This window comes from Dromaius novaehollandiae, chromosome 5 (genome assembly GCF_036370855.1).
Source record: "Dromaius novaehollandiae isolate bDroNov1 chromosome 5, bDroNov1.hap1, whole genome shotgun sequence".
Taxonomy (NCBI): Eukaryota; Metazoa; Chordata; class Aves; order Casuariiformes; family Dromaiidae; genus Dromaius; species Dromaius novaehollandiae.
In genome coordinates, this window is record NC_088102.1 from 60,086,900 (window position 1) to 60,112,859 (window position 25,960).

The following is a 25,960-nucleotide window of genomic DNA, read 5'->3' on the forward strand; positions in this document are numbered from 1 at the left end:
GGCAGCACCAGATATTATCGGGGAGAAGAGAGTCCTCAGGAAACAGGCACTCGAAATAGCATTCCCTTACGATCTTACTTATTTCCAGCACACGCTCACTCCCAACGTCCCGGTATCTTATGTTTCAGCACGCTAAGACCTCTAGCTGCGAGTACGCGCTCTCCGTAGTCACGGTTTGGACTAGAGTTCTCACTAATCCTTTGCCAAAATGTTTAAATAATAATTTACCCGTGAGGACATGGATATGCTGAGCAGTGGGAAGGCGTTAATCTTATGGTAGCAGTCAGCAAACCAAACCTGCTATGAGAGCAGGGCTAAACGGACAGGCAGCACACGCCAGCGGTATCCAGCACTAGATACACGCTGCGGGCCAATTAAAGCAAAAACATCCTAACAGTTGACTTGCCTTAGAGTATTTTAGGTGGTCAACTTTCCTAAATGAGTCAATACGAATAAGCCAAGGGGCTAACAAGCTAATTTCAAAATCCTCCTGTGTCCTTTGACTGCCGAGGCAATCCTCTCAGCGGCACTCGCAACTGCGCGGCAGGCGTGCCATAGCCTGGATAACCGGCTATTTGTTGGCTTTGTGGACTACACTTATACAGTGGGAACTTAATGAAAATTTGGCGAGAAGATCAAGAGAACTTAAGTTTTCCATTCCTTAAATTAGCGTGGATCTCACTGCCTTAGTAACTGGTGAGAGACAAACTCTGAGAGACACTTTGCCTGCCCTGCCGAAGACTGGAGTGAGCTTCTTCACTTCTGCACCAGTGTCTGGAGCCCAGTAGGGCAAAATGAAGGTTTCTTCCCACTGCAGATAAGCTCAGGTGATTTGGGTTCAGTTCCTTGGTTGTAACTTGCCCACTTTTGTTCAGGAAAGCGTATTTTAGTGGAATTTCGCAAAGGATCTGGACACCCAAATCATATTAAACTCATGAAAACCCCAATTTTAATCCCTCTGTCCTACGCTGTCCATGTTCACAACGGTGCTACCAACACTCCCTGCTTTCCCTGGGTGGCCAGAAGAAAGGGCCACTCACGGCTTTAGGAAGCAGCCCACGATGCCGAGTTACAGCTAGGAAACGGTGCGGGGAACCAAAGTCCGCTAACGTAGGAAAGATTTCACAAAGCATTTTACAACACAGATCAACACTCAAAATATTACTGCTGAAGTGAATACAGCAGTAATTCTGAAATGTAAAACATTTGTGTAATCATCTCCGTGCCAAGACTGCTATTTCAGAGGCTGTGTCCGTTGTCGTCCATGCACAAGCCCTAAGAGCTGTTCCTTCAGTGCCAAGTGTCTCTCTGTAGTCTAAGCCTTCCTAATCAGAGTCCTCGACTGACTCACGTCAAGGATAAATAACATGGCTTAATTTTTTTTTAAGTGGTGGAGTTTAGCTGCTTTCAGTTAATTAAACAATAGTAATATAGTCAGTGATTTAAACGGAACAATTCTGTATTCATCTGATCCTCCCACTCAAACACGATGAAAAGTTTGGATAAACAATTTCTCCTTTGTCTATAACTAAAAAACACTACAGCATCATCGCACTGGGAGAGAAACAACTGTTTTCCTTGCAGTCAAAGGATTTAGCAAAAATGCGCTGCAGTGGAGACGCATTCCTGAAGCCTGATTCGCAGCGCTCGCAGCCAGATCAGAGCTTACCCGGGGGTCAGGGGTGCTCAAAACCCACTCGATGCGCAGCCTCGGCCAAGCAGCCCATGAAGACCCCTTGACAGAGCTAAACCTCTTCCTAGTAGAAAGCACTTCTTCCCCAGTAAGTGTTATCCCCAGTTTTCTCTATTCAGCACTGCTCCACCAGCTGAGCGGGCTGGACCACGCAGGGGACCGTACGCAGAGGAGCCGGGAAGACGACAAATCCACCCGAGCCCGCGGGTGACGTGGCGCGGTTGCGTGCTGGACGCACGGTTCGAAGCCAGGGCCCCAGCTTTTCGAAATCCTTCAGCCTGGACTAGCAAGGGAGGGACGGCGAAGCATCGCAGCACTGCTGCTTAGCAGAAACCGGGCAGGGCTGGCACTTGGGCGGCTTCTGGCTGATTATCAAACCAGAGAAACGACCTGCAGTTTGTTCACTGCTCAGCACAACAGCAGCCTCTAATTAGGAATATAACGATTTCTTTCGGGGGGCCCTGTATATACAAGCCCAGCAACTCTCCTGCAGGAGTTTTTAACAGAGCTTTCCCTTCATCTCTCTGAAGACACTGGCTCTGGCTAAGCCCTGCAGAAAGTACACAGACTCAAGGTAGCTTTATATTAGCAAAAAGCATGCAAATTCGATGCGGTTTTCTGCTCAGTGAAAGATTACCGCAGCTATGCTTCTGTCAATGACAGGCTTAAAAAGATCTAAAAGCTTACAGAATAATATCCAGCCCTGCCAGAGCCATGACCTAAAATGAGTTTTTGCCTTTTTTATTATTTTTTTAACAGCATCCTTGGTGCTCTGGCTATGTTTTATAAGGTCTAGAAAGTCATTTCAGCCCCTGTGGCTCTCCCGTGTGGGCTGGGGAGGGCAGAGTGGGGCAGAGCCCCACGTGCCCCGGGCGCACGCCTGGCACAGCACAGCCCAGCACAGCCCAGCACAGCCCGGCCTGGGGAAACTGCGCTAGGCACAGAGATGCAGCCTGCAGCTGTGAGAGTGCTTCACTTCGTCCATAAGCCCAGAAACAAGGACGGAGAAATCCCTCACATGTGGGATTCGGGATGCGGAGGTCTCAAGTGCTTTTGCAAATACCTCACGTGCACCGCATTGCACCGCATCGCACCGCCAGCATGGCCAGGCTGGACCAGCTCCACTAAACCACTCTGCTGAAAAGCTCCAGCTTAGATTTTCAAAAGGCGAAATTTAAGAGCTGTTTACTACCCTCCCATGACTAATAAATTGCTAAGCAGCCTAACACCAAGCAAGCTCTCTGTACTACTGAAAAACGGATAAATGTATCATCACGTCCCTCCTCCTCGTCACAGAGGTTTTGCAGGCACCTCAGCCCTGTTTAACGAGGCGAAGGTGCCGAGTTACCCCGAGCGTCTCACGGACACCGCGCCAAGTCGGCCCAGAGACACACACACCGAAACCCCAAGTGAAAGAGTGAACTATGTCTATTTAAGGCCATGCTTATGATGCAGCATGACTGAGTCACGACGGGCTCACCAAGGCTTGCACAAGCAAGACACAAGCACAGCGAGCTCCCCGTGAGGACACGGGGCACTGCTGGACCACTCCGCACCTTCCTCCGCCTGCTGCCCACTTCAGCCACACACACGACCTTTTGAAAATCTCGGCTCAGCTGAGGAAAGCCCTGCAGAGCTAACAAAAGTAAGTTAAACTAATAAAAACGCAAAGAAGAACACCCCTGAACACGAACAAAATGCAGAAACAGAGCCAGAAAACAAGGTTTCTAAATGGTATCAACCTTTCTGCACTGGGGCACAAAACATCCCCCAGTGGGGACCAGGAAGAAAGTCTCCCCAGGCAGACCGGTCCCAAATGCCTCCCCCAAAAAAGCTTCCCTGGGCCATCCTGCGCAGCGGCCACCTCCGTGGGGATGGACGGGCCAGCACGGTGCCTCCTGGCCAGCGCCTGCTCCTCGCCCCAGCGCCGGGCGGGCTGCCGGGGACGGGACCCCTGGGTGCCCTCCAAGGGGGGAAGAAACCGCCTGCGCTTACACCCAGCCCTGAACCGGGGCTTTGGGATTTGGTGTGGCGGCACGTCCAGCACGCTTCACTGCCTCTCTGACTTTTTATCTTATAATAAACCAAAAAAAGAAAAATCATTTTGAGTGTATTTATGCATGCTGCTTACATCACACCAGTGCTTTAAGAAAGTTGGTCATGTAGGAGGAGAAGGAGGAAGGAGGCATCTTCATACAAGGGCTGCAGAAGCACAGCTGAAGCGAGCAAAATGGGGATGAGGCAGAGGGACATACGGCCGCCGGGGCCCGAGACAGCACCGGAGAGCTACGACACTTCCCGCTTGCTCAACCACCTTTGCTCCTGCTGCAACACACAGTCACCAGCCCACACAGGAGCCAAAGCCCAGCTCAACCCGACCACAGCCCCCGCTGTGCCCTGCGGCCCGAGCTAGGGAAGGCTGCACGGGAGGGAGGGAGGGAAGATCACCTGCGCGAGCGTGGGAAACTGGAGGCACCTCACTGCAGGATTTCACAGACCTGCCTTAGGAGGCTATAGGCTCCTAACAGCATTCCCAAACTCACGTCCTGTCATTACCGAACCTTGACTTTTCATCACGTTTGAGAAAATGCTGGGGAACAACTTTTTCGTTGAAAATGGACTCTAGTCACAGCTGAAAGGCGACTGCTGCAACCAAGACACAACGCTTGACATTTCACCGACTGCAGTTCTGCCCGTCTTTCTCCTCACGCGTGCTCCACACCTCATCCATTTCCACGTTATGGGGTCCAGCAGATGGCAAAGAATAAAAACAGACTGTGCCCCGTTTCTGCAGGGTGGCCCATCGCTGCCTGGGCAAGGGGAGCCAGAAGTCCTGCCCCGCTCCCACCCCATCCACCCGCAAACGCTCTTCTGCCGCCCCTCTCCTCCCGCCCGCCCGCGGGCCCACGCAGCCACACGCGACTTCTCCAGCACCACCACACTTCAAAGCGTCCGTTACCTACTTCACCAACAGCTGCCTCTAAGTCCAGGCACAAAATATAGCCAGGGAATCTGAAGCTGCCAACGCAACGCAGAGCTCAAAGCACACGACTTCTGAATGCATCCAGGGCGATGCACGTTAACACACTAATGCAAATGGGCAAAAATTAATACAGTGATGAAGGAAAAAGCAACTCAGTGACAAGGCATCAGATATAATGAGATTACATATTTATGGAAGATTGCTTCTCAGAGGAAAACTCTATGATAGCACATTATTTCTATAATTTTAGAACAAATGTATATTTTATCAGAGCAATCTGTGTTAGTCTGGTATATTAATGCACGTAATAATTGCAAATTCAGAGTGCAGCTGCAATGGCTTAAGTCCCTAAAGCGATCAGCAGTTTAGTGTCTGTCAAAATAATATTTTTTTTGCGCACAGACCCAAAGCAACAGAAACGTTAAAACAAAAACATGAATTAATACCAGCAGAACAAATGCTGAAACAGCAAATTCAAGAGTACTTAGCTACAGTAACATGCAAATTTATTTCTAATTTCACTTTTCAAAAGAACATATCAGAAATTCCAGCCATTCGAAATGAGTCTGGATCCCACCGCCTGAGGAGATGAGATCAAAGCCCCTGTTCTTTTTATGTTAACACAGTTCACGAAGAAAAGACTTGGGGGAATATTTACATGACTAATAAGGTATACTTGGACCAAGCATTAATGCACAATGCCTTCGGATCTTCAACAACATGAACTTTCATACAAAATAATCAAGTTATCTGCAAACATGTCATGCCTTTGAAAACATAAATATTAATGCAGAAACTGGGTGCATTTCAGAACTCATTGTTTTGATTGGAATGTGAGGAATGAGTGAGCCAGAAGTGAATTACAGGCAATTAGAGTAACTAATTGCCATAACGTTGTAGGAAAACGCAGACCATAGCCCTTGCTTGAGGTTGGAAAACACAGAGAATGAACTTTCACTGGTATTTTATTGCTGTAGCAGTCTAAAAAAACCCAGAGGAACAGAAATTACTCTTCTTGGTAGACTTAATGAAAGACTGACATTCGAATTCAAGTGACTTCAAGAAGTTTTGTCTGCACTCTTTTTTCAAATCAAGTATGCTTAGAAACTGCAAATTCTTTTTCATTATAAAGCATTAGCATATTATAATAAAGGAAGGTTACCTTTACGTATTCCTGGCATGCTTGATTTTCCTTAAGAGACAACTAGGCAGGTAATACTGTGTTGCTTTAAGAATGAAATATTAGTCTGGCTTTTCAAAAAATACAGAACCGTGCACATATTTCCAGCACAAATGTCTGCAGCGGAGATGGACAAGGTGGAACCAGTCTGAACCACTACAGAAAGGAGGAAAGAGAGAGCAACTCCTAGACCTACCAGATAGAGCAGAGAACTTAACCCGCTATCCTCTTCCTCCAGCAGCATTACTGGGAACAAAACACTGGCACCGTATCCCATCTTGTCTACTGGCATTTCAGGGTACAGACTGTTTACTATTAGGTACCTATCCCTCCGCCAATAGGATCTGATAGCAATTTGATTTTTTGGGCCTTATGCACCACTACAAGAAATCTAGACTCTAACATTATCCCCAACTTTAAGTTATTGTGCTGCTATTGTAGCAGGAATAAATGGAACGGTTTGTGAGACAGCATGAACATCTCATGCATCTCAAAACTTTAGTGCCAAACAAATCACCACCTCCTGCGGACACAAAAACCTCTTCTGATGTTTTCATACCGCTGCCTCTGTCTAAAACGGTTGAGTAAAGATGGCAAAAATCAGCATGCTCTGAAAACTAAATTGTGCGAAGAGTAAATCTAGTTTTATCCACAAGGCTTTGTCCACTGCAATTAAGGAATCGCCAAGTATTGTTTTAAATGATATTTGCTGCCCTATGTTTTCATTATGCAAATCATCTCCTCCTGGGATGGCAAACTTTCTACTGTGGATGGTGGCTTCTTTTGGCAGGAAGGATGGAAAAGTTCATTGAGAATAACATTTGTTGTTCTTTAGCAACTTTGTCTCTAACAACACTTTTAAAAAATTCATTTCTTTCATTCGAGCAACTCTAGGGAGGCTCAGTTTGAATTAACAACCAAAAAAAAAATCCGCACAATCTTTCCATTATTTAATTGGGACTACTCTGTCGGGGATTTGTTTTTTTCCTTGAAACACAAAGGAAGATATTATAGCTTAAGAACTGCAGAGTGAGCAAGAAAAAGAGGATAAAGAGGGGGAAGTATTAGGAAAGCTGTTTTGGAGAACCTGCTGTTTAAAAAGAACCACAACGCCAACTTTAAAAACAATAATGAAAATATAAAAACCCATGACAGAGCAAAGGAAAGCAAAAGAAGTAAATAGCAACCATCATTATCAGGATAGCAAGTCAGCATTATCCGCGGCATCCAAGGATATCTGGAGCTCGCAGACAGCACTCTGGAGGCAGCAGCAATGATAAAGCTTTACCCACAATCACCACCTGCTTTTTCTGAACAAAATGAAAGATCCCGAACATATTTAACATAGCACGACTATTGTGACATTTGTTAGTATGTAAAATAAAAACATAAGGAAAGGTAACAGAAGTCCAAGAAAAGAGGTCAAGTGCCACTTGTGTATGCAATGTAAGCAACCCCCAAGTTCATCAACACCAACTTATTTTTCCCAGGAAGAATAAATCCCAGCACCAGACACCTCCTGATCCGAAGCAGATGGGATAACTCATGCAGTATCTAAGGGTCAAGGACCCAAAAGCCCTTTCAAAACACACACACGTGACAGTAACACCACAGGGAAGCTCACCGGGCCTTTGGGTTAGCCCCAGCAAAGATACCACGACAGCATCCACCAGAAGAGGAATTTGTGAAATGAGTGTGAAGTGACTGCTACCAAGTCTCTGTCTTCAGGATATATTTTTAAAAGGAAGAGATGAAACAAGGAGACTTATAAAGAACTACATTTATTTTCGTTTACAGCAAATACCATAAATAAAGCTAAAACAATTTTCACCGTGTGCAAAATACAGAATTTCCATGTGAAAATTTAAATACAGAGTTAAAAACTATTTAATAAAAGTATTCAATTAAGATTATAAAGTAGGATGAAAACAGAAGTTTTAGGAGGAGGAGGACAGAATCCTCACTGGCCAGGAAGAGCTAGGAAGACTCTGCAACAGAGGATAAAAAAAACACGGCAACGGAAAGTGATTTGAAATGGCAGACCTTTATGTCACAGCCTTCATCTCAAAGCATGCCGAGCTTAGTATCAAAACACCCTAGCCCTAAAATATATAGAAAGTCGTGTCCTAGCCATGTGTGTGGGAAGCGATGCTTGCTTAAAATACAGAGAGGTTCCTGTTTGTGTGCATGGCAAGGGGACTTCTAAAGCCATTTGAGCATACCCACACAAATAAATACTATCGCTTTGGCCACACAGACATCCCAGCTCAGCAAAGTAACTGACTCAGGTGTGTGGAGCGGGTGGATTAGCAGCAGATGTCGGTCACCTCCTGGGAATCGTGGCTTAGACCATTCCCAAAGGCCCTTCCCTCCGGAAGGGACCCTCTGCAGGGACGGCTGCGCCACGACCACGTCGACCCAAAGCTGCTGGCATTCACCAGTCACACTGAGCCCTTGATTCTTGTTTGGGTTCATTTCCCCTTTTAGATCGTCAGCATGTGATTACACATCACTGGAATTTATATATAAAAATACAGATAAAATAATCTCTCAAATTTTCTGTGGAGAGCATTGGCAATGTCTCATGCAGCAAGACAAAACCATTAATCAAAGTGGCAAATGGGGCCTAGTTAGAGCTGATATTAGTTAACAAAACAATTCAAACCCAAACACACTCTGGTTATATAAACTTGGCATTTTAAGATTAAGGAACTAAAAACAGCATGCACATCTATTTCTGTTAAGCCTGTCTAATATGTTACTTGGGGGTGGAAGACTGGTATTTGCATTGCACTGGCTACTTTTTTCAAAAGTATAGTTTTGTATCACACTTTTTCAGTGAGAGCCCAAGAGGCGTTTAGAAAGCCCCGCGCTCCTCCAGCGCTGCTGAGCTCGTTCGGTATCTGAGCTCAGCAGAAGTAGGTGCTCGCGCCAGCCAGGAGTGTCAGCTGGCTCTTGCCCTGAACTTACTTTAAATCTTTCCTTCAAAACTTCAAAGGAAATAAGGTTTTCTGATGAGAAACAATTTACTTGTCTAACTTACGCTAAAGGCACAAGGAAGCACATGCACAGACGCAGAAGAGAGGAAACACGTTTCTACAGAGAGGTAAGACGGCAAGTGCGCTACAACTGTAAACCTAGCACATCACAGGGTAAGTGGTCATGCTGAAGTCTCATCCATTAATATACCAGACACACACAATTTGCTCCAAAACGGTCTTAAAAACCCGCAGTGAAATGCTGTCAAACAGTGTTAGTCACAAAAACATGGAAGGGGCAAGCAGAAGGATCACCTGAGAGGAGAAAGGCTTCAGCCAGTGAGCGGGCGCAGCGCCGGCGTGACGAGACGGACTAAGGGCAACGCGGGAGGTCGGCAGAGAGGACGGCAGAAAAGAAATACAGAGTTTAGCTTGGTTATATAGGAAGCCATCAGAAAGGTTACTTAGGCAGAAAGAAGAACCAGCCAAAATGAAGCTGCCTTTTTTCATTAAATTATGAACAGGGACAAATAGGTATGAATCTTACTAATAGAGCTTTAAGACAATGAGATTTAAAAAAAAAAAAAAAAATCTACCAATTAGATTGATACCAGTAAACAACCTTCCAAACAAAAGCACATGCAAAAACCCAGGGGAATATGTAACACAATTAAGATTCCTTTGGAAAAATGTTTTAGTCATGCAAGCTTTTTTTCCGAATTCCGTTGTGGAAATGTTTTTTTTTTTCTTTTATATAAATCTACATAAGGCCAATACCACCTTTAGTTTTTACTTTCTACTAGTAAGATTCATTTGCTTTCAGTTCATGGGCTAACACAGATTTCCAAGTTTCTTGCTACTTCACCATTTTTTATAAGTTTACCTTTATGCTCGCTCTATTGAAAAGCAAGTAATTCCTGATAGTGAACAGCAGGAGAAAATGTCAGGAAAAAAGGTTCTGAAAGATTGTGCTGTTGACAAACTGCAAACAAAACTGACTACAAGTCAAATTTTAAAACTTTACCACTTAAATTTCATGTGTTGCAAGAATAACACAGTAAATCACAACACAGATTCTTTCCTTTTTAGAGTGAAACAATTACTGTCATTAGCAAATAATTAAAAAGTATACAGTGTTCCAAAGTACAGTTTTTAAAAATGCTCTAAAGAGGTACAGATACATTCCTTTGCATATATACAGATGCTTACCATGTTGCTATAATGGTCACTGTGTCCAGTCAAAATTCTAGCAAAGTTTTGCTAAATACATGTTTGAGCATTAATGGCAATTTATTTCAAACAAATGCTATGTTATACCTAAACAGTTTTCTTAAACCATTTGCTCAAGTTCTGTGTATATACTTAACATTTTTCCCCCCAAATACGTAAGCACTCTAAAATGTGAAAAGCTTTATCTTCATAGTTTAAAAAACAAAAGTCAAATTATCTGGAGGAAAAATCCTGTTTCTGTCACTTATTTTAAACAGAAAACACATTTCTTTTTAATACCTAACAAATAAGACCACTTCAAATGGTCTTTTCCTATGTTATGTTAAAATCAAACAACTGCAAGCCCTTAAGCAAGCAGCACAGTCATTTAAGACCACTGGTAAGTGATCCTCAACTTTGGTACTAACTGAATGCAACATTATTTCCTGTCACTTCACGGTCTTCTGGCTAGAAATAAGCGCTACAGAAGCTTTCCGTTTTAGGGTATACATATTACTATATTTATGTATTCACCTCTTTTTTGGTTAACTTCTGAATTTAAACATTTAGGTACCTTGGAGTCAGGGAGCATGCTTACCTCACTGGCTAACTAGGCTGAGAGAAAGCAATCAGACTTTGGGGTGTTGCTGGTGTCTCCTTGCCATTAAATAGCCCTACACCTGCCACTGATGCCTTCTGCTTAAGGTAGCCCCTGATGAGAGACACCCAAAAGAAAACTGCTTAAACAGCTGCTCAAGAGAATTCAAGTTCATCTTTCTGCCACAGGCTTTGCAAACTGAAATGAATGAAAGACCCAACTAAGAGGTAATCTCCTTAGAATACATTCATAGGTTTTTGTTGTTTGTTCTAGACTTACAGTATTTTTTTGGAATTCCAAATATAGTGGGATCAGTGCCCATCCGGAGGCACACACAGCAGTGACTTCAGTTAGATATGAGTGCTCCATAACTTGACATTCCTTTAATCAGCCACCTAATGAGGAAGCTTTGACTTGAGGAATAAGAGATGTCCAATTACACTACCAGTTTCTTTGACTTAAAATTTCAATCAAGCCTTTACTCAGCTAAGATTTGCTCTTTAAATTTATTTCCAAACTTTATATGAATTAGTAGTACAAATTATACCCACTGTTGACAAAGGGTATTACATGTAAGAAATTTTAAAGGCATGACTAGGAGCAATATGAATTTTTTTTTTTTTTAAACATATCCATGCAAGATATAAACCTCATAACTCAGAGCAAAGATGAAAGCAAGAGAAAAAGCAATGCGCCATATTCAGGTTTCAAAACCCAGTCATTTGTCATAAATATTCCCTCAATGTCTGAAAGAACACACATTCTTTCTTGGTCTAACATGAAAAAAAAAAGAAAAGGAAAGAAAAAAAGAAGGGTTTTAAAACGTAAACCCCTCAAAACGGCCTGATCACAGACAGGACAAAGAAAAAAAAAAAAAAAAATCTATAAAACATCCTTCAGTCTCCAAGTTCTGGAAATGTGTCTGGACGCTGCCCTTCATGCACTTTAACATACAGTACATTTTATATTGAAAACTTTGACTGCATCTAGTTTATATCAGAAAGAATCCTTCGCTCTTTTAAGTTACACAATCAATCACAAAAAGGTTAAAAAAAAAAAAAAAAAACAAAACCAAACTCCACACTCTCAAGAAAAAGCAAGGCTGTCAATTTTGAAAATCTGAAAGGCACAACCAAGCAAGGCACACAGAAGAATTCAAACCCTCAAGATTTTTTTCACCCATTCAAGCACATTTTCAAGTGATAGCTCTGCTTCCCGGTACATATGAGCAAGTACCTCTAGAAGAGCGCAGAGGAATGGCACACCGAGGCTCAAGAGTTCGTACAAATAGGTATAGTTATATGCATTGTCCCTGAAATGAAGGTTGGTAGCGTGCAGAAAACCATGCATCCAGTTAGACAGGCGTCTGGGAATGTCAAGCAGATCCCGTGTCACCCGAAGGGGCCAGCCTAGAGCCCCCCTAAAGAAGGAAGGCAGGATACCTGGGGACCTGTCCTCTGGACTGCTGGCAGTAGCTAAAGTGCTTTCTGGCATGGTCTCTGTGGCTTTGTGGTCCTCATTCTTCCATGCTTCTGTTGCTTCCTTATATAAAACATAAACAAATTGAATATACTTGGAGGGGGGGAAAAAAACCACCATGGAAATTGCAGTTTCTGCTACCATTTTCAAGTTACACGACCTAACTCCAGTATTATGGTACTACTCTGTATCGATACCATTCATGTGATAGAAAGAGCATGCACTACAAAATGTTGAAATTGTTATTTGTTCTAATATTGGACACCCAGATACTAATTAGACTATAACACTATGAATTTCTGCTGCCTAAATATTTCTGTATATGCACTTGAGATAGATGACTAAATCTTTCATTTATTTTACTACATCACAAAAAAGGATCAAAGCAAGTTGGAGAAAAAAATAATCCTAACAGCACTTAAATGACTTGGACAGGGTATGTTGAAGAGAGAACTTAGCAATCTACCTTCTGTGACAACTTTTTTTAAAAAAAGAAAAAACAAAAAACAAAAAGAACAACCCAACGATCAAGTTAATTTTCATTTCTGACTGATGCCAAGTTCTACTTTACCTTCCAGACAAAAAGCTCATTTCCGTTGAAAACCAGACTATAAATATGCCAAATTCACAGAACCAGGAAGTTATTTTTTAGCATTGATTTTGCTACTTTTGGACACTGAGTAGAAAACCACACAAGCACATACACACACACACACACACACGCAGAATTATTGCACCATGACCAAGATGAAGCTTCATCAACATTTACTGCATTAGATATATAACCAATACATACCTTTCCCTGGACCTGTAACGTAGCTCTTCTCTTTCTGTGTTTATTGCTGATTTTGCAGTGCGTAAAATGAGGTTTACAGTAAAATTTACCTATAAGAAAAAAAGTAAGTGATATGATATTTTATCTGTACTTCTAAGGACTGAAAATCTACTGCTGTGTCTGTAAAAGATGAAATCAGTATGTTTTATGGTTGGGCAGTAAAAAGAATTGGAAATTTCTTTTGCTTTACACCCAGCCTTGCCACTGTGAGAAATAACTCAGTCTTGAATAGTTTTTTGTTTTGTTTTGTTCTTCACAGTGAACAGATTTACACATTTGTTAAATAAGGTGAGACTATTTATCTACTGCGGAGGTTTGAAGCTTAATGAACAGCAGAAAAACAAGATTCTACAAATACCAAGTCAAAAACTGACTCAGGATATTAACTAGAAAAAAAAAATCACTAAATGATTACTTACAAAAAAAACTTTAAAGAAGATTTTTTGGATTGCAAAAGAGCCATCTTTGACCTTGCATCTTTGATCCTTTCATAGAAAGGGATCATGTTAACAGTCAGATCTATTCAAAGCATTTGGAAATGGCAAGGGAATTTTGAAGCAGTTCAACAATTTCCCTCTAAATTGGGTGAAAAAAAAAAAAAATCCCCTCCCACCCCCTACCCCCACAAAACAGGCTGTAAGTAGGATCTAAATACCATGATTTGAACCTTAACTTCTACAGAAGACTGAAATAAATTGTACTGCTGCTTGGGAAATATTATTGCTTTCAACTCCTGAGCCATAATATCTTGAAAGAAATAACCCACACTCCCCCTGTTTGTCTAAATCGGCCACTATCCCAACTTATTCTTAAAACTGGCCATTAAAAAAAGTGACTTATAGGTGAGAGATGAGAATAATTTTGTAATGCTGGCAGCTAAAGAAAATCACATTCCCTGCCCCTCCTCCCTTTGAACTGAGATCAGTCAAACCATATTTTGGTTGCTCAGCTAATTTTCCACCATCTATTTCTTCACTGAAAACTCAAGTCAGTCATAAGTGGGCTCTTTTGAAAGGCAAAAACTGCAAACACAAGGAACCAAAGATTGGGCAGAATCAAACCACCCACTTGGCATCCCTCCTGACTGAACTGCTTGGCCAGGTCTTTTTCTCCAGTTCCATTAAAAGCATCTTTATTCAACATTTTAAAACATCCTTAAATAGCTCCCATATTACCTTCTTCAACATCAAAGGCGTAAATTCCCAAGCGGAGTGTTGTAGAACATATTTCACACTTAAAGCACTCCCTGTGAAAGAAGTGGCCTTCCGCACTCAGCCGCTCCATAACATATACCCGTTTTTTGCAGAAATAGCAAATGTCACTCCCCCCTATAGACTGAGGAAATTCTTTCCGCAGAGACCCCTGTTAAAAGATAAAAATAGAGATGCACATAAAGCCATTGCACTACACCCAGATATGAATTACTAAGCGTGCAGCTGCTTTGGCTGCTTGCCCGTTTTGCACAGCCCCCCTCCACACAATCAAGACGCAGCCAGCTCTTTATTGCTCATTTGCTGCAATTCTGTACATTTACACACCAGTTCATAAATCAAACACTACGAGGATTTTAAGGGGCACGTTTTCACCCAGCTTCCACCTGCTAGTTACTGACACTTTGTGTTTACACAGGTACATGAGTAGCATCTGCCCAAAACGCCCATTTGTCACCCTGGAAAAAAAACCTGACGGCCTGAGATGCTGGTGCCTGAGGCACCGCGTTCGACGAGCTGCAGACGCGCTTCCCCTCTCAGCCATGCTCCTGGTGGGACTACAGCCCAAGCGGCATTTTGGGTGGTTTTAAAATCAATTTCTTTCCTACCATGGATATTCAGAATATCTTAAAGAACACAGCTTTTGAAATATGATCCATATTAGCAATACAAAATTATTTTGAATGTTCTTCTTCAATCTGACCTATCAGTTAACACTCTATTTCCCATGAACCTTGCGCTCTATGGATATCCATCCAAAAGGCACAGAAAAGTAAATTATAAGTGGATTAGATACCGCTGGACTCCACTTCTCCTACTGGGGCAGGTATGACGACATTACTTTGCATTACTGTATTCTGTCCAGCCAGACATCAGTACAGATGAGTGTCCACCCTTCCCTCTCTCCCGCTGCTGTCCACATGTACATGGATGCTGCCAAACCTCAACCTCCCCTGTGCCATGAGCAGCACACGCACCTTCAATATACCGGCAAACAAAGGCCTCGGAACAATTTTTTAATGTTAAGTGTAAGTTACAATTGTAATACTCTTTGTGCTTAAAAGTGAGAACACTAGTCCAAACCTGCCTTTAGGTAGTCCGTTTTGCTGTGACGGAGTGTTTCGGAAAACAAATTACATGAACGTTTTCAAACAATCATGCAAGTGGAAAAGCATTAAGAATACATTTTTTAAAAATATGATATTAATGGAACAGGTCAAATAGACAGTTGGAGGAAAGCTGAAGCAATTGGAGTTTAGTGCTGGCTAGTAAGCAAGCATCATCACCACAACACAACCCCTTACGCGGCTTCCTGATACCTGACAGCTCTGAGCAGAAGACGGAGAAGGAGAGTGGGAAATGGGGCAAGAACGCGGAGCTCTGTCCAGCGACTGGTTCTGAAGTCAACACAGAATATTGCCAGAGTTTAAAGACAGCTTTCTTCAAAGTCAAGCAAGGTGATTCATTTGAATGTTAAAATAAATGCATAAACATGTACTGAATAAAACTTTCTCTAGAAGTCGCTCTGATTAATAACTGTTCTGTTACTAATTGCACTGGTAATTACATTTAATAAAAGCCTCCCGAAGTTTTAACTCACACAAACAAGTAATAAAAATATATATAAACAGAAGACATGCTGAGCAATGTTTCCAGCATGTCCACACATCAGCATATTTTGACAATTTGCGCTTAATTTTTTTTAGTAAGTGTTGGACTAAGACCTTTCATCGTGCTTAGAGCGTCCCACAACCTGGGCCTCAAGCTGGGGTGACATTCTGGAAACACTGCTCTTTTAAGTCAAGTTACTGTTTCTCTGTGGGTTTTGCCTTACCAGTTCAAGGGGGGGAAGCTGTGGCTTGGGCCTGTGATCATTCACATACAGATTGACAAGAACTTCAGCCACAGCTCCAATTGCACGTGAAACCTTTCCTACAGTCATCTAACCAGAAAAGGGGAGAAGATGAAGAATTGAAGCAAGAGCTTTAGTTATTTTTGAAAAAGAACTTAATGAGAAAAGGACAAAAATTATTTGAAAACATGCAAATAAATGCAAGCAGTGATAAAGACAGGCTATGGGAAAGAGCAGAGGCAAAGTCCAGCAGAGCACAAGCAAGTTCCTGCGTGATCAGCACGGTCTGGCTGGCGGCCACACGAGGCAAGGCCTCCTCACACTTCCACACTTCTCCCTGAGGACGATGGGGAAATAGTTGCTGGGAGCAAATGCAGCTCGTACAGCACAAGGCCTCCGGTCATGTCCACGAAAGGCACCAAACAGCTCAGCTGGGAGTTACTGCCAGCACATGAAGCAGCTTGTATGAGATCCCTAAACTGGTAACCTGCTTGCAACAGCTATCAGGGTTGGACCTCTGTGACAGACTAAAAAAAGTTATATCTTTCACTGAGTTTTTGAAGTTTGGTGTTATACTTCAGAAAATGAGAGGATAAAGGCAAAATGTCACACGAACAATCCCCAAACTGTAGCATTTCATAGCTCACTCTAGGAAAATGCCCTAGAAGTCCCGTAAGGACTTGTTTCATTAGCGCTCACCAAGAGTCATTCTTCTCCTGCCAGCGACTCACCTCAACAGTAGGGAAAACTTGAGAAACTATGCTCGTGAAAGGAACACACTTCCGTTACTGCTTAATCATGCCATCGGTGTTAGACTATTTCTAACTAAATTAACCAAAGAGGATGCAAGGAGATTGCAGTTCCTTGGGCTGTGGCTCCAAACTCATCTGGGATGGAGCACTGGCTATCTGCTCCAGCGCTCCTCGCAGCAACACACTCCCGAGGACTGGGAAGTGAGAATAGGTGTGTGTTGGGGACGTGTGCGTGTGTGCGGCAGGGGAGACCCTGTTTTATGAACTAGGATGGCCAGGTCACCAGAGCATCATCAACCCTTACACCAACGTCATCCTCAGCCCAAGCTGCAGCAGATGTAAAATGATCTGTCATCTCACAAAATGATCATCAGTTGCTACAAAATAGACCTTCATTGTTTCTAATCAAGTTTGTTCGGTTTGCTCTACCGAAGTGCAGAATACATAGCATTTTAAATGCCTGAATGCGGATATCCACAGCAGTAGGGACACCTTTCCAGTAAACAACATGAGCTGATAATCTGTCACTAGGAGGTACTCTAGTTCTCTGCTCATCAAGAAAAGGCTGCAAAGGCTTCACAGAATTACGGCAAGATTTGCTACCCTTAACAAAATTTACCATAGTGATCTTGATTTTATAGCCAAAATAAGATCCCACAACCTCTTTGGCAACCCAAAGACAGCAAGAGTCACACTGGTATGGCCAGGACACGAAGCCAGCACATCTTCCTTCAGCCTAGAGAATCCATGGTCTCACCTCTTACACTCTATTAGCCCCTGACAGAGGCCAAATTTCAAGTCCCAAGCTTCCTAGTGAGATGAATTTTCCACTGCCACCACACCAACTCTTGCTAATGGAAGGGTTTTAAAATTTCAGAAAGTTACTCTGAAGAAAGGAGGAAAATATAAAGGCAATGGCACTCATGACATTTTTAACAAATTTAAAGCATTTAGCAAATTTAAAAGTAATGATAATATACTGCGGCTGGTTTTCTCAAAAACTCTGATGTATAAAAATGTTTTTTGCTAATAAAAAAATTCAAGTTCAGGAATTTGGGAACATGGCCAGCACCTTACAGCTCCAAGGATCTTTCGAGTGTTATCCCATAATTAAGTTAGCCTTTAATATCCAGAGAGATGTAAAATATGCATGTTAAGATGACAAAGGCCATTCAAAGGACAAATTTCTGTACTGCTTGGTTTTATTTAATATAAGACTATTAAAATGTCTTTCAATATCTGCAACACTTATGGGGTAAAAACAGCAAAGTAAACTCATGATTGTATACTATAATGCTGCCCTAAATATTACATTTAAACTAGAATCCAATACTAAAGTGAGATTACTTGCTCCTAAAGGAAAACCAAGTCCCCTTGTATTATTTAAAGTCACAGAAAACCAAATTCTCCTCCCAAAATTCTGCACCTGTGAATATGCTGAGCAACTTTCAGGCTGCACACAGCTTATTACCCCATAAGCTCTTAAGTTCAAGAGAGTGTTGAAAGTCAGTTGAAGCAGGAAGTTTACCTTGAACTAGTCATGTGCTGAAGCAATCACTTAAGCAATAAGTCCGTGCTTAAAGTGCAAGTATTTGAAGCTCAGGAAGAGTGTCGTTGAGCCTGAACTACACCTTGCAATTCATCCCTGCAATCAAGGTTGCTTGATTTCTGTTCTCCACCCATTAGAGCAATCTGTGTCAGCATTAAGCAGTCAAAACAAGAAAACTGCATGCTTACACATACTCTTAAAATATTATCAAAAGGAAATGTTCTCGTAATGAATGTGAATGCACATTCCATGCAAAAGCAAAAGTAATTTCAATTTAACCCAGCTGCCAAAAGCTGGCTGACTGCTGTCATTTGCTAATGGACAACCAGCAACACAACAACCGTTGCTACTGACCAGCACAGTGGGCAGAAAGCACAGGGACTTGAGTACTAACCAGATCTCATTTTAGAGAAACTGCTTAATAAGGACACACAGAGTGATACATGGGAGGCCTTTCTGCTGGCTCACCTGTCCTGAAACTCTTTCTTTCATTCGGAAGTCTGGACCTTCCTAGTGATGTCCCCCAGAACAGAGACCACAAATACAAATTCCAAGTCCTATAAACTCATCCTTAAAATAACATAAATGCAGGCAACTACCAGTAAATACTCACCACAGAGAAGTCCAAAAATATATTGTTAAATTAGCAGGCACAGTAGTTGAAAGTGTGCACTGTGCACCTGAGATATTAAGTTACTATTTAAATAGTGCTGCATGGTTAACTAGTGTTTTATAGAGTATGATACAACTTCCACGTTCTGAAAAGTGTGAAATGTTAAAAAGACACGAGGGACAACAATTGAATCGTGGAAGGACACAGACACATTGGTTGTTATGAAATCAAGGTAACAGATGCTCCCTGAACATTATTTTAATTTTAAAGTAAAAAACAGCAGTTAAGAAAGCTACACTTGGAAAAACTCTGCTTGAGAGTTAAGAAAAGGTAATCCAAAATGTGGTTCATGTAATTCAAAGAGGAAGAGCACTTAAGTTTAATTGCCAAGGGGAGGTAAAACTAAAGTTAACAGTGGTAATAACAAGACTGGATGGACCTCACCGAACATGAAGAGGACAGGAAGAGAGGCTGCGCGCATCCGGTAAGGCTTGACCAGGACATCATCAAGGTCAAGTAACGGCCCTACGGATGTTGGTCAAAAGGCCATTTTGTCCATCTCCAGGACAGGATTAGCTTTACTAACATCATTCCCGACACGTGTCGGCACTGGCCAGCTCCTACGCACATAGGTCTGTCACTGACTGCACGTAGTCCTACATAATCAGTCCCGCATTTACCAAATGAGATGAAGGTAACTTGACTATGCTGCTGACAGAACAAGCTTTTATAGCCTCAGTAGCACTTCTTTACTCTGCCATTACCTCTGGAGACAGCATTTTAAATCACGGCAAACTCAGCCAGACAGAAATCAAGTAACCACACCACAGGAAACTACTGCTACACCATTTAAGTACAAAGGCAAGCTAACAAGAGGCTGCGAGTGCATTTTAAAAAGAGCTCTGTTGAATTAAAACATCCAAAAACAATCACACAGGTCAATTTTTTTCTGAGAACAAAAATGTAAAAATTTCTGTAAAAATTACTGCTGCTAAAGTGTTTCCATTTGATTAATAGCTTACTTCTCATGTGCTAATGGGTGATTCACATTGTCTTTTATCCTCTTTACAATGTCACAACAGTTCTCAAAGCAAGTGAGCAACAGGCCCCAATATTTTGAAAACCATTATTCAGCCTAAAACCTGACACACGCAATCTCCTGGGTCACAAAAAGCGATAGGTAAATTCAGGCGAAAGCTGCAGGGGATTAGGGGATTACTGTGGTGCGGTGCCTACCAGGCTTGCAGTGCCCTTGAAGGGCTTCGCAGCCAGTGTTTTCCGGGGGAACGAGCGGGGAAGGGAGACTTTCCCACTGCCTCTGCCTGATCCAAGGAAGCTGCCTTTACAGCTGCAGGGCAGTTCTATATCTACCTGTGTGGCTACTGCCGAGGCTGCAAGCCCAGCTTCCAGTCAGCATCAACAACATGGGGCAGAAAAACCTAAAAAGATCCTGAGGTTTCTCTCATATTTTTCAGTGATGAGTGCTTTTTTCTGTCCCTTCATACAATCCTAAGATGCATCCTCTGCTTAAAACAATCATCATCATCCAGGTGCTTCCCTTCAGGCTAGACTGATATTCCTACGAAAACAAAGATAAATGCCACCCAAGCCCAACCAACCAACCCCACATTATCCAGTTTGCCATATAATGCTAAGAATCTCCTTCTCCTAGGCCTGCCTGGGGTATTATCCAACAGCAGAGCATTTAAAAGTAGCAGCAATGCAAAATTAACAGGATTTTTGCTCAGCTCCTGAAAGATATTTGCTCTGTCCTTTAGCTGTCTATTTGAATTATTTTAACGACGGTTTTCCTCTTGCAAACATGCAGAAGTAACAGCAGGGAACAAAGTAAACTTGCATTCTTACGTGAAATACAGACTATACAACAAATCCTGTGTGAAGGCAGCACCAAGCCATTTCTCAAGAAGTTTTAGCGCAAATTTGGGTTTTAGAGGAACAACCCGAGCATCAAGTACCTGTGTTGAAAGAGCAGCAGGGGAAGCTGAACCGACAGACGATGGAGAAGAGGCAGCAGCTGAGCCATGAGGAGGAGGGCAAGGGGGAGCTGGGGGCTGAGAGTGGGGTAAGCCTTTAGTAGGTAGCTTACTCTGTGTAGAGCAGAAACAGAGGAGAGTTATCCAAGAGAGAAGGACATTAGCAGAGGTTAAGAGGGTATTTTTACAATCATGCATGGAAAAAAGTTAGGAAGATGGTATCTGCACAATTCTGCCCTGGTCTGTATTCCTGCACAGTGAGGAGCCTGGCAAAACGTTCACGTCCAACAAAACCGTTGTGCTCGGTTCTCTCATCAAAAATATTTCCAATGGACAGTAAGGCAAGACAGTGCTGAGAGAAAACATAACAAAACACTAAACACTGAATTGTACTTGATGGAGAGCTACTGCTCACCAATTCATTAGAAATTCTGTGAGCTACCAGCATATATGTAAGCACAAGACGCGATTTATTCTACCACATTTTTCTTATGCTGAAGTATTCTGACCAGCTTTATGATTGTGTAATACCTTGATTCAATTATGCAATGATACTTAAACAAAACACTACCAGTTGCACTGGAATCTGAACCACTTTTCAGATCCACCCAGGATGAAAGGAAATTTAAAAACAAAAATGCTTCCCCACCCGCCCCTTCAAATTCTTTTTTTATATATATATATACACACACATACATACATACACACACACACACATGCACATTCCAGCTAGCATTTCTGGAGCTGCAAAACCTAATATTCACCTTTGGAAACTCCATGCATCCAAACATCGAGGCGAGATGTGCTGCCTTCTCTTTAATGTTCTTTTTATGGAATTCCCTATTTGCTATGGTCTGAGCCCTTTTCTGCAGTAAGAGCCAGGAAAGGAAAAGCAAGAAAAGAAAAAGAAAGAAGGAGATTTTAGTTACGTCACATACATTGTCAGAACACAGCAAGTATGTAGAAAGGCCTTTTATTGTCTTAACATAACCTAAAATCAAGAGAGAAAAAGACAGCATATCCAGGGAAAATATAGCACACAGATTAATAAATGCACTTAAGAGACAGGAAGGAAAAGAAATTACTTGTCACCTGTTTCATTTTTTCCTCCAGGTGCTGAAGACGCTCAAGCACTCCAGAAAGTACAAATGCAGCAGAACAGGCAGACGCGAGAGTTTCAGAGTTTTCTGAAAGACTGGGCTGGATTTCTGCTTTTCCTACAGGCTTTGCTCTCCTGGCCATATGGTCAGAACCACTTAAAGACTGTTTGGGTTCCCTGACCTCGTGTTCACTCCTAGCTACCACCTGAAACTGGGAAACATGAAGTGAAAAAGCCTGCTTTTTGCACTCTCAAGCAGCACATGCAGCTTTTAAGGATGCTTGTTAAGGCGTAGCGCAATCATGCACACAATGAGAAGTGAAATGCAGTTCTGAACCTCACGGCGCTCCTCGTGTTACTGTCTGCTGTGCATCTCATGCTTGTGTCCATGCACTGAAATACGTTAGTGCTGCATAACTTTTGCAGGTCTTGACATCCTTCTACAGGTTTGTCTCACTTTTCAGGAAAAACGCAAAATAGCGTCAGTGGCGAAGAACATGACATCACTTCTCTTTCTAGGATTTTTAGCAAACTGCATTGTCACAATCTGCCTTAAACTAATGAATCAAACTGTAAAAACATCAGCAGTAGTCTACTCTGCCCTGAATCAAGCTACGATGCATTTTGGATCTAAAGCACTTTGAGCAGCTTGGAATAAGGCTCTCAATTTGAATCGCCATATAAAATGGCATTTGAAGTAAATGAAACAACTGGCCCAGTTCAGCTTTGTCAAATTCAGTTTTAAAACTGACTTTCTAGTTGGCCTTTTCATAAGTTTTCTACTTCATTCCAATTGGCCAACTTGAATAAACACACAAATCTTCCAAATTTCTCAAAATTAAAAATATTATGTCAAGCAACCTATGGTGTGCTGCTGCTACTACATAATAAATACACACCTTCCCTTAAAACAGTTCACCACTAGCTTATGAATCTGCTTTTTTTTTTTTTTTGAACAAGCCAGTCTGCAGACCTCCATGCACAATTCAGATCTCACTTTGCTGCAGACTATTCTTAAGATGCCACTACTGCAAATTCACTTCCTTTCAAAATTAAAATATAAAGTGAATATCAATACTATTTGCTATGAGATTGTTTTCACTGTAATTTATCTCTTAATATTTCTAAGGTATTAAAAAATTTTGCCCTGTGTATGCAACACTGGAAATAGCTTCCAGCAGAGATTCTCACGTTCCACTTAAAGATATAGAAAACCTGGGCATCCATCTCAGCTTTCGATTGCTCAAGCTTTTATCTTGGGCATCTTTGCCAGTCTTCTCGGCATTGAAAACTCCCTTTGCCTTATCATTACAACAGCTCAAAACGTTGAGTACATGCATGGACACTTCTACTGCACCGCAGTGGTTTTCTTGGATGCAAAATGTAGATATGCAGTGATGTTCGTACAATTTGGAATCTAGTCATGGCAATACAGAAATCCAAACCAATGTGTTTTTAGTGTGCTTTACATGCAGTTACTAATTCTTTCAGATGATTTTCTCATCTAGTCAAGGAAGCATAAAATAACCTTAAACTTCAGCGTAATTTTCACAACTCTCAGCTAAATATGGCTAAGTATGCAACTTACAAATTTGATTTTATGTATTTTGTAGCTATGCAGTAACAGCGAGTCCCCAGCAGTTAGAGAAACAGTAAGCTTGTCAGGTGCAACCCTGATGAATTCCTACCTGCCTTTTCGGGTGAGGTGGAAGAAGACTTGGATCCTTAGGTTTAGCAAAGCGAGGATTAACAGGAGGGCCAGAAGAAGATAGTGGAGCTGGACTATCTACTACCTCCTTGTAAAGCATTTTTCAAGTTACAAACAAAGACAGAGTGGGGAAAAAAAGAAAAAACAAAGAAAAAACAAAGACAGTAAATAGGATTCCAAGATTTTTTTCAGAAGACAGAAACAAAAGTTGCTTACAAAAATAGGTTACTACAGACCTTAACAATGTTTTGCAGATTTTTGATGGATACCCACTTTATTAATCTTTTCTACCATCACAGGTGTACTTAGAACTCAGTATGTCCAGTATTATCGAAGAGATGCTATCATCAAGAGTAACACATCAAGGCTTCCTCCACACGGCCAAGCAAACCCTTGCTCAGGTGTCGCACACAGTAAGCTCAGGGCACTGACAAGCAGCTATGCAGCATGCAAACAGCAATGGTTCATGGACTGAGAAAGTCACTTAATAACTACAAGGCCTACATTTCTTGAGGGCTTAGATATGTAAATAAACAAAGAGATACAAACACAAAGAATTAAGAAAACCATCACACTGGACGTAACATCAACACCTTCCCTGCACATCCTTCCTTCAGTTCTTCTAGGATGACAGATCTGAACTCAGCCAGCTCACCAAAGCATCCCACTGGCTAAAATGTGATTTTGAGCATATTATCGATACTTTGACATCACAGGATTATTTTTAAAAGTCCACTAGTTGCACTAAAAACAAACTACAAAAAACCCCTGTGAAAGTTAGGAGTAGATGCCGTTATGGCTAACTGAGCAATGGGAATGGAAGCTGGACACATCTTTCCAAAGATTACACTCCTTTCTCATGCTTCGTATGTATTTTCCACAAACAAAGATTCCACTGGTTACTTAGAGTATGGGGGGGTGGGGGGAGTACTTCCGCAGTACCACAAGCGGTCAACTTAGACATAAAAAAAAAAAAAAAAGCAAGAATCCTACAGAAAGACTTACAAGAGTGTTCCAGAGACTACAATTCCACTACACTGTATTAACATACAATATATAAATACGCTATATTAATAGGCAGTGGGCAATCTATATTCTAACTGGTCATATTTGTTCCCTAAGCACTGAGAGGAATACATTTCTTTTGCATAAATTACAAAAAAAGAAGAAAGAAAACCTACTTCAAACACATTAATTTCAAGGATGACTCATGTTCATTTTTAACCTACCTGCCTCCGAAAAATTGTATTTGGAGCATTTTCTTCAAACTTTGCCAAGAGCTGAGTTGCCATCGATTTAACTTTATTCTGGTTGACGCCTTCTCTACCATCACTCGGTTCTTTCCCAGAATTCGACCCTTGACTTGAAAAGCCTGAAGCCTGCAAGGAAACAACAGACTAAGTTTTCCTCGCGTTTATATGCGACACTGATGAAGAGAGAGAGATACAGAGATAACTATGTCCTTACCAGCAAAAAAGGAAAGGAAATGCAGGCTACAGTATATTAAAAAAATGATGCTGTTTAGCATGCAAGAGCCACTAAAGATTTATTTGCTTTGTTCCCAGAGCACAGTGAAAAAGGGAACGTGAACTGGCAATAAACTGGGGAGTCACAAAATAACTCATCAGACGGGGAACAGGAACCAAGTGGCAATGCAACCCTTTTCAAAACTCTTCAGATCAAAACCTGTTTAAATGACTGAGCTGGAAAAAGGGGGGACCCTTTTTTTGGGGGGGACCCAAAACCTAACCCCCACACAATATCTCAGATGTTACTGGGTCAGAAAGAAAAACAGTGCAGTTTGGGTAACAGCCTCTTCCCTACCAACTAGTTTAAGGAAATTTAGCTCTTTCTTGGCATATACCACTGTAAAAATCAGGATTTTAAGACACAGGCATTTCGTCCCCACAACCACACGAGGCCGGGCCCCAGCGCTCAGCAAGGAGCCAGGGCTGCGCTGGCACCGCCGGACACCCACCTCCTCGAAGGCACCGAAAAGCCCTTTCCGACGTCTTTTGTTAGTCTCATTTTCTTCTGCTTTCCTTTCAACCTGAAACGGCAAAGCCAGAACAAAGCATGCGGATTACTGCCGCAGTTACTGTATGGACCCGACCAGCGCCGTCCGGATTATTAGCTCTCATAACCAGGGAAATGTGGCCTGGGCAGCGTTGAGTAACGTGAGCAGGAGTGCCCATGTGCCGCGGTGCTTGCTACACCTGCGCGATGC

General features: G+C 42.1%; 1 protein-coding gene across 3 annotated transcripts in view; it reads right to left on the bottom strand.

Annotated features, from left to right (window-relative positions):
- MICAL2 (microtubule associated monooxygenase, calponin and LIM domain containing 2) overlaps window positions 1-25,960 on the bottom strand; it is a 121,229-nt gene that overhangs the window by 40,595 nt on the left and 54,674 nt on the right. The window contains exons 16-22 of one of the 3 annotated variants that reach the window (XM_064512983.1): window positions 25,712-25,783; window positions 24,963-25,112; window positions 21,691-21,792; window positions 15,486-15,563; window positions 14,131-14,317; window positions 12,917-13,005; window positions 12,084-12,183 (exon numbers count right to left, since the gene is read on the bottom strand). In XM_064512983.1, the coding sequence (XP_064369053.1) occupies window positions 12,084-12,183; window positions 12,917-13,005; window positions 14,131-14,317; window positions 15,486-15,563; window positions 21,691-21,792; window positions 24,963-25,112; window positions 25,712-25,783 (778 nt within the window). The remainder of the gene's footprint in view (window positions 1-12,083; window positions 12,184-12,916; window positions 13,006-14,130; window positions 14,318-15,485; window positions 15,564-21,690; window positions 21,793-24,962; window positions 25,113-25,711; window positions 25,784-25,960) is intronic. The other 2 variants (XM_064512984.1, XM_064512985.1) reach the window with 2 other exon arrangements.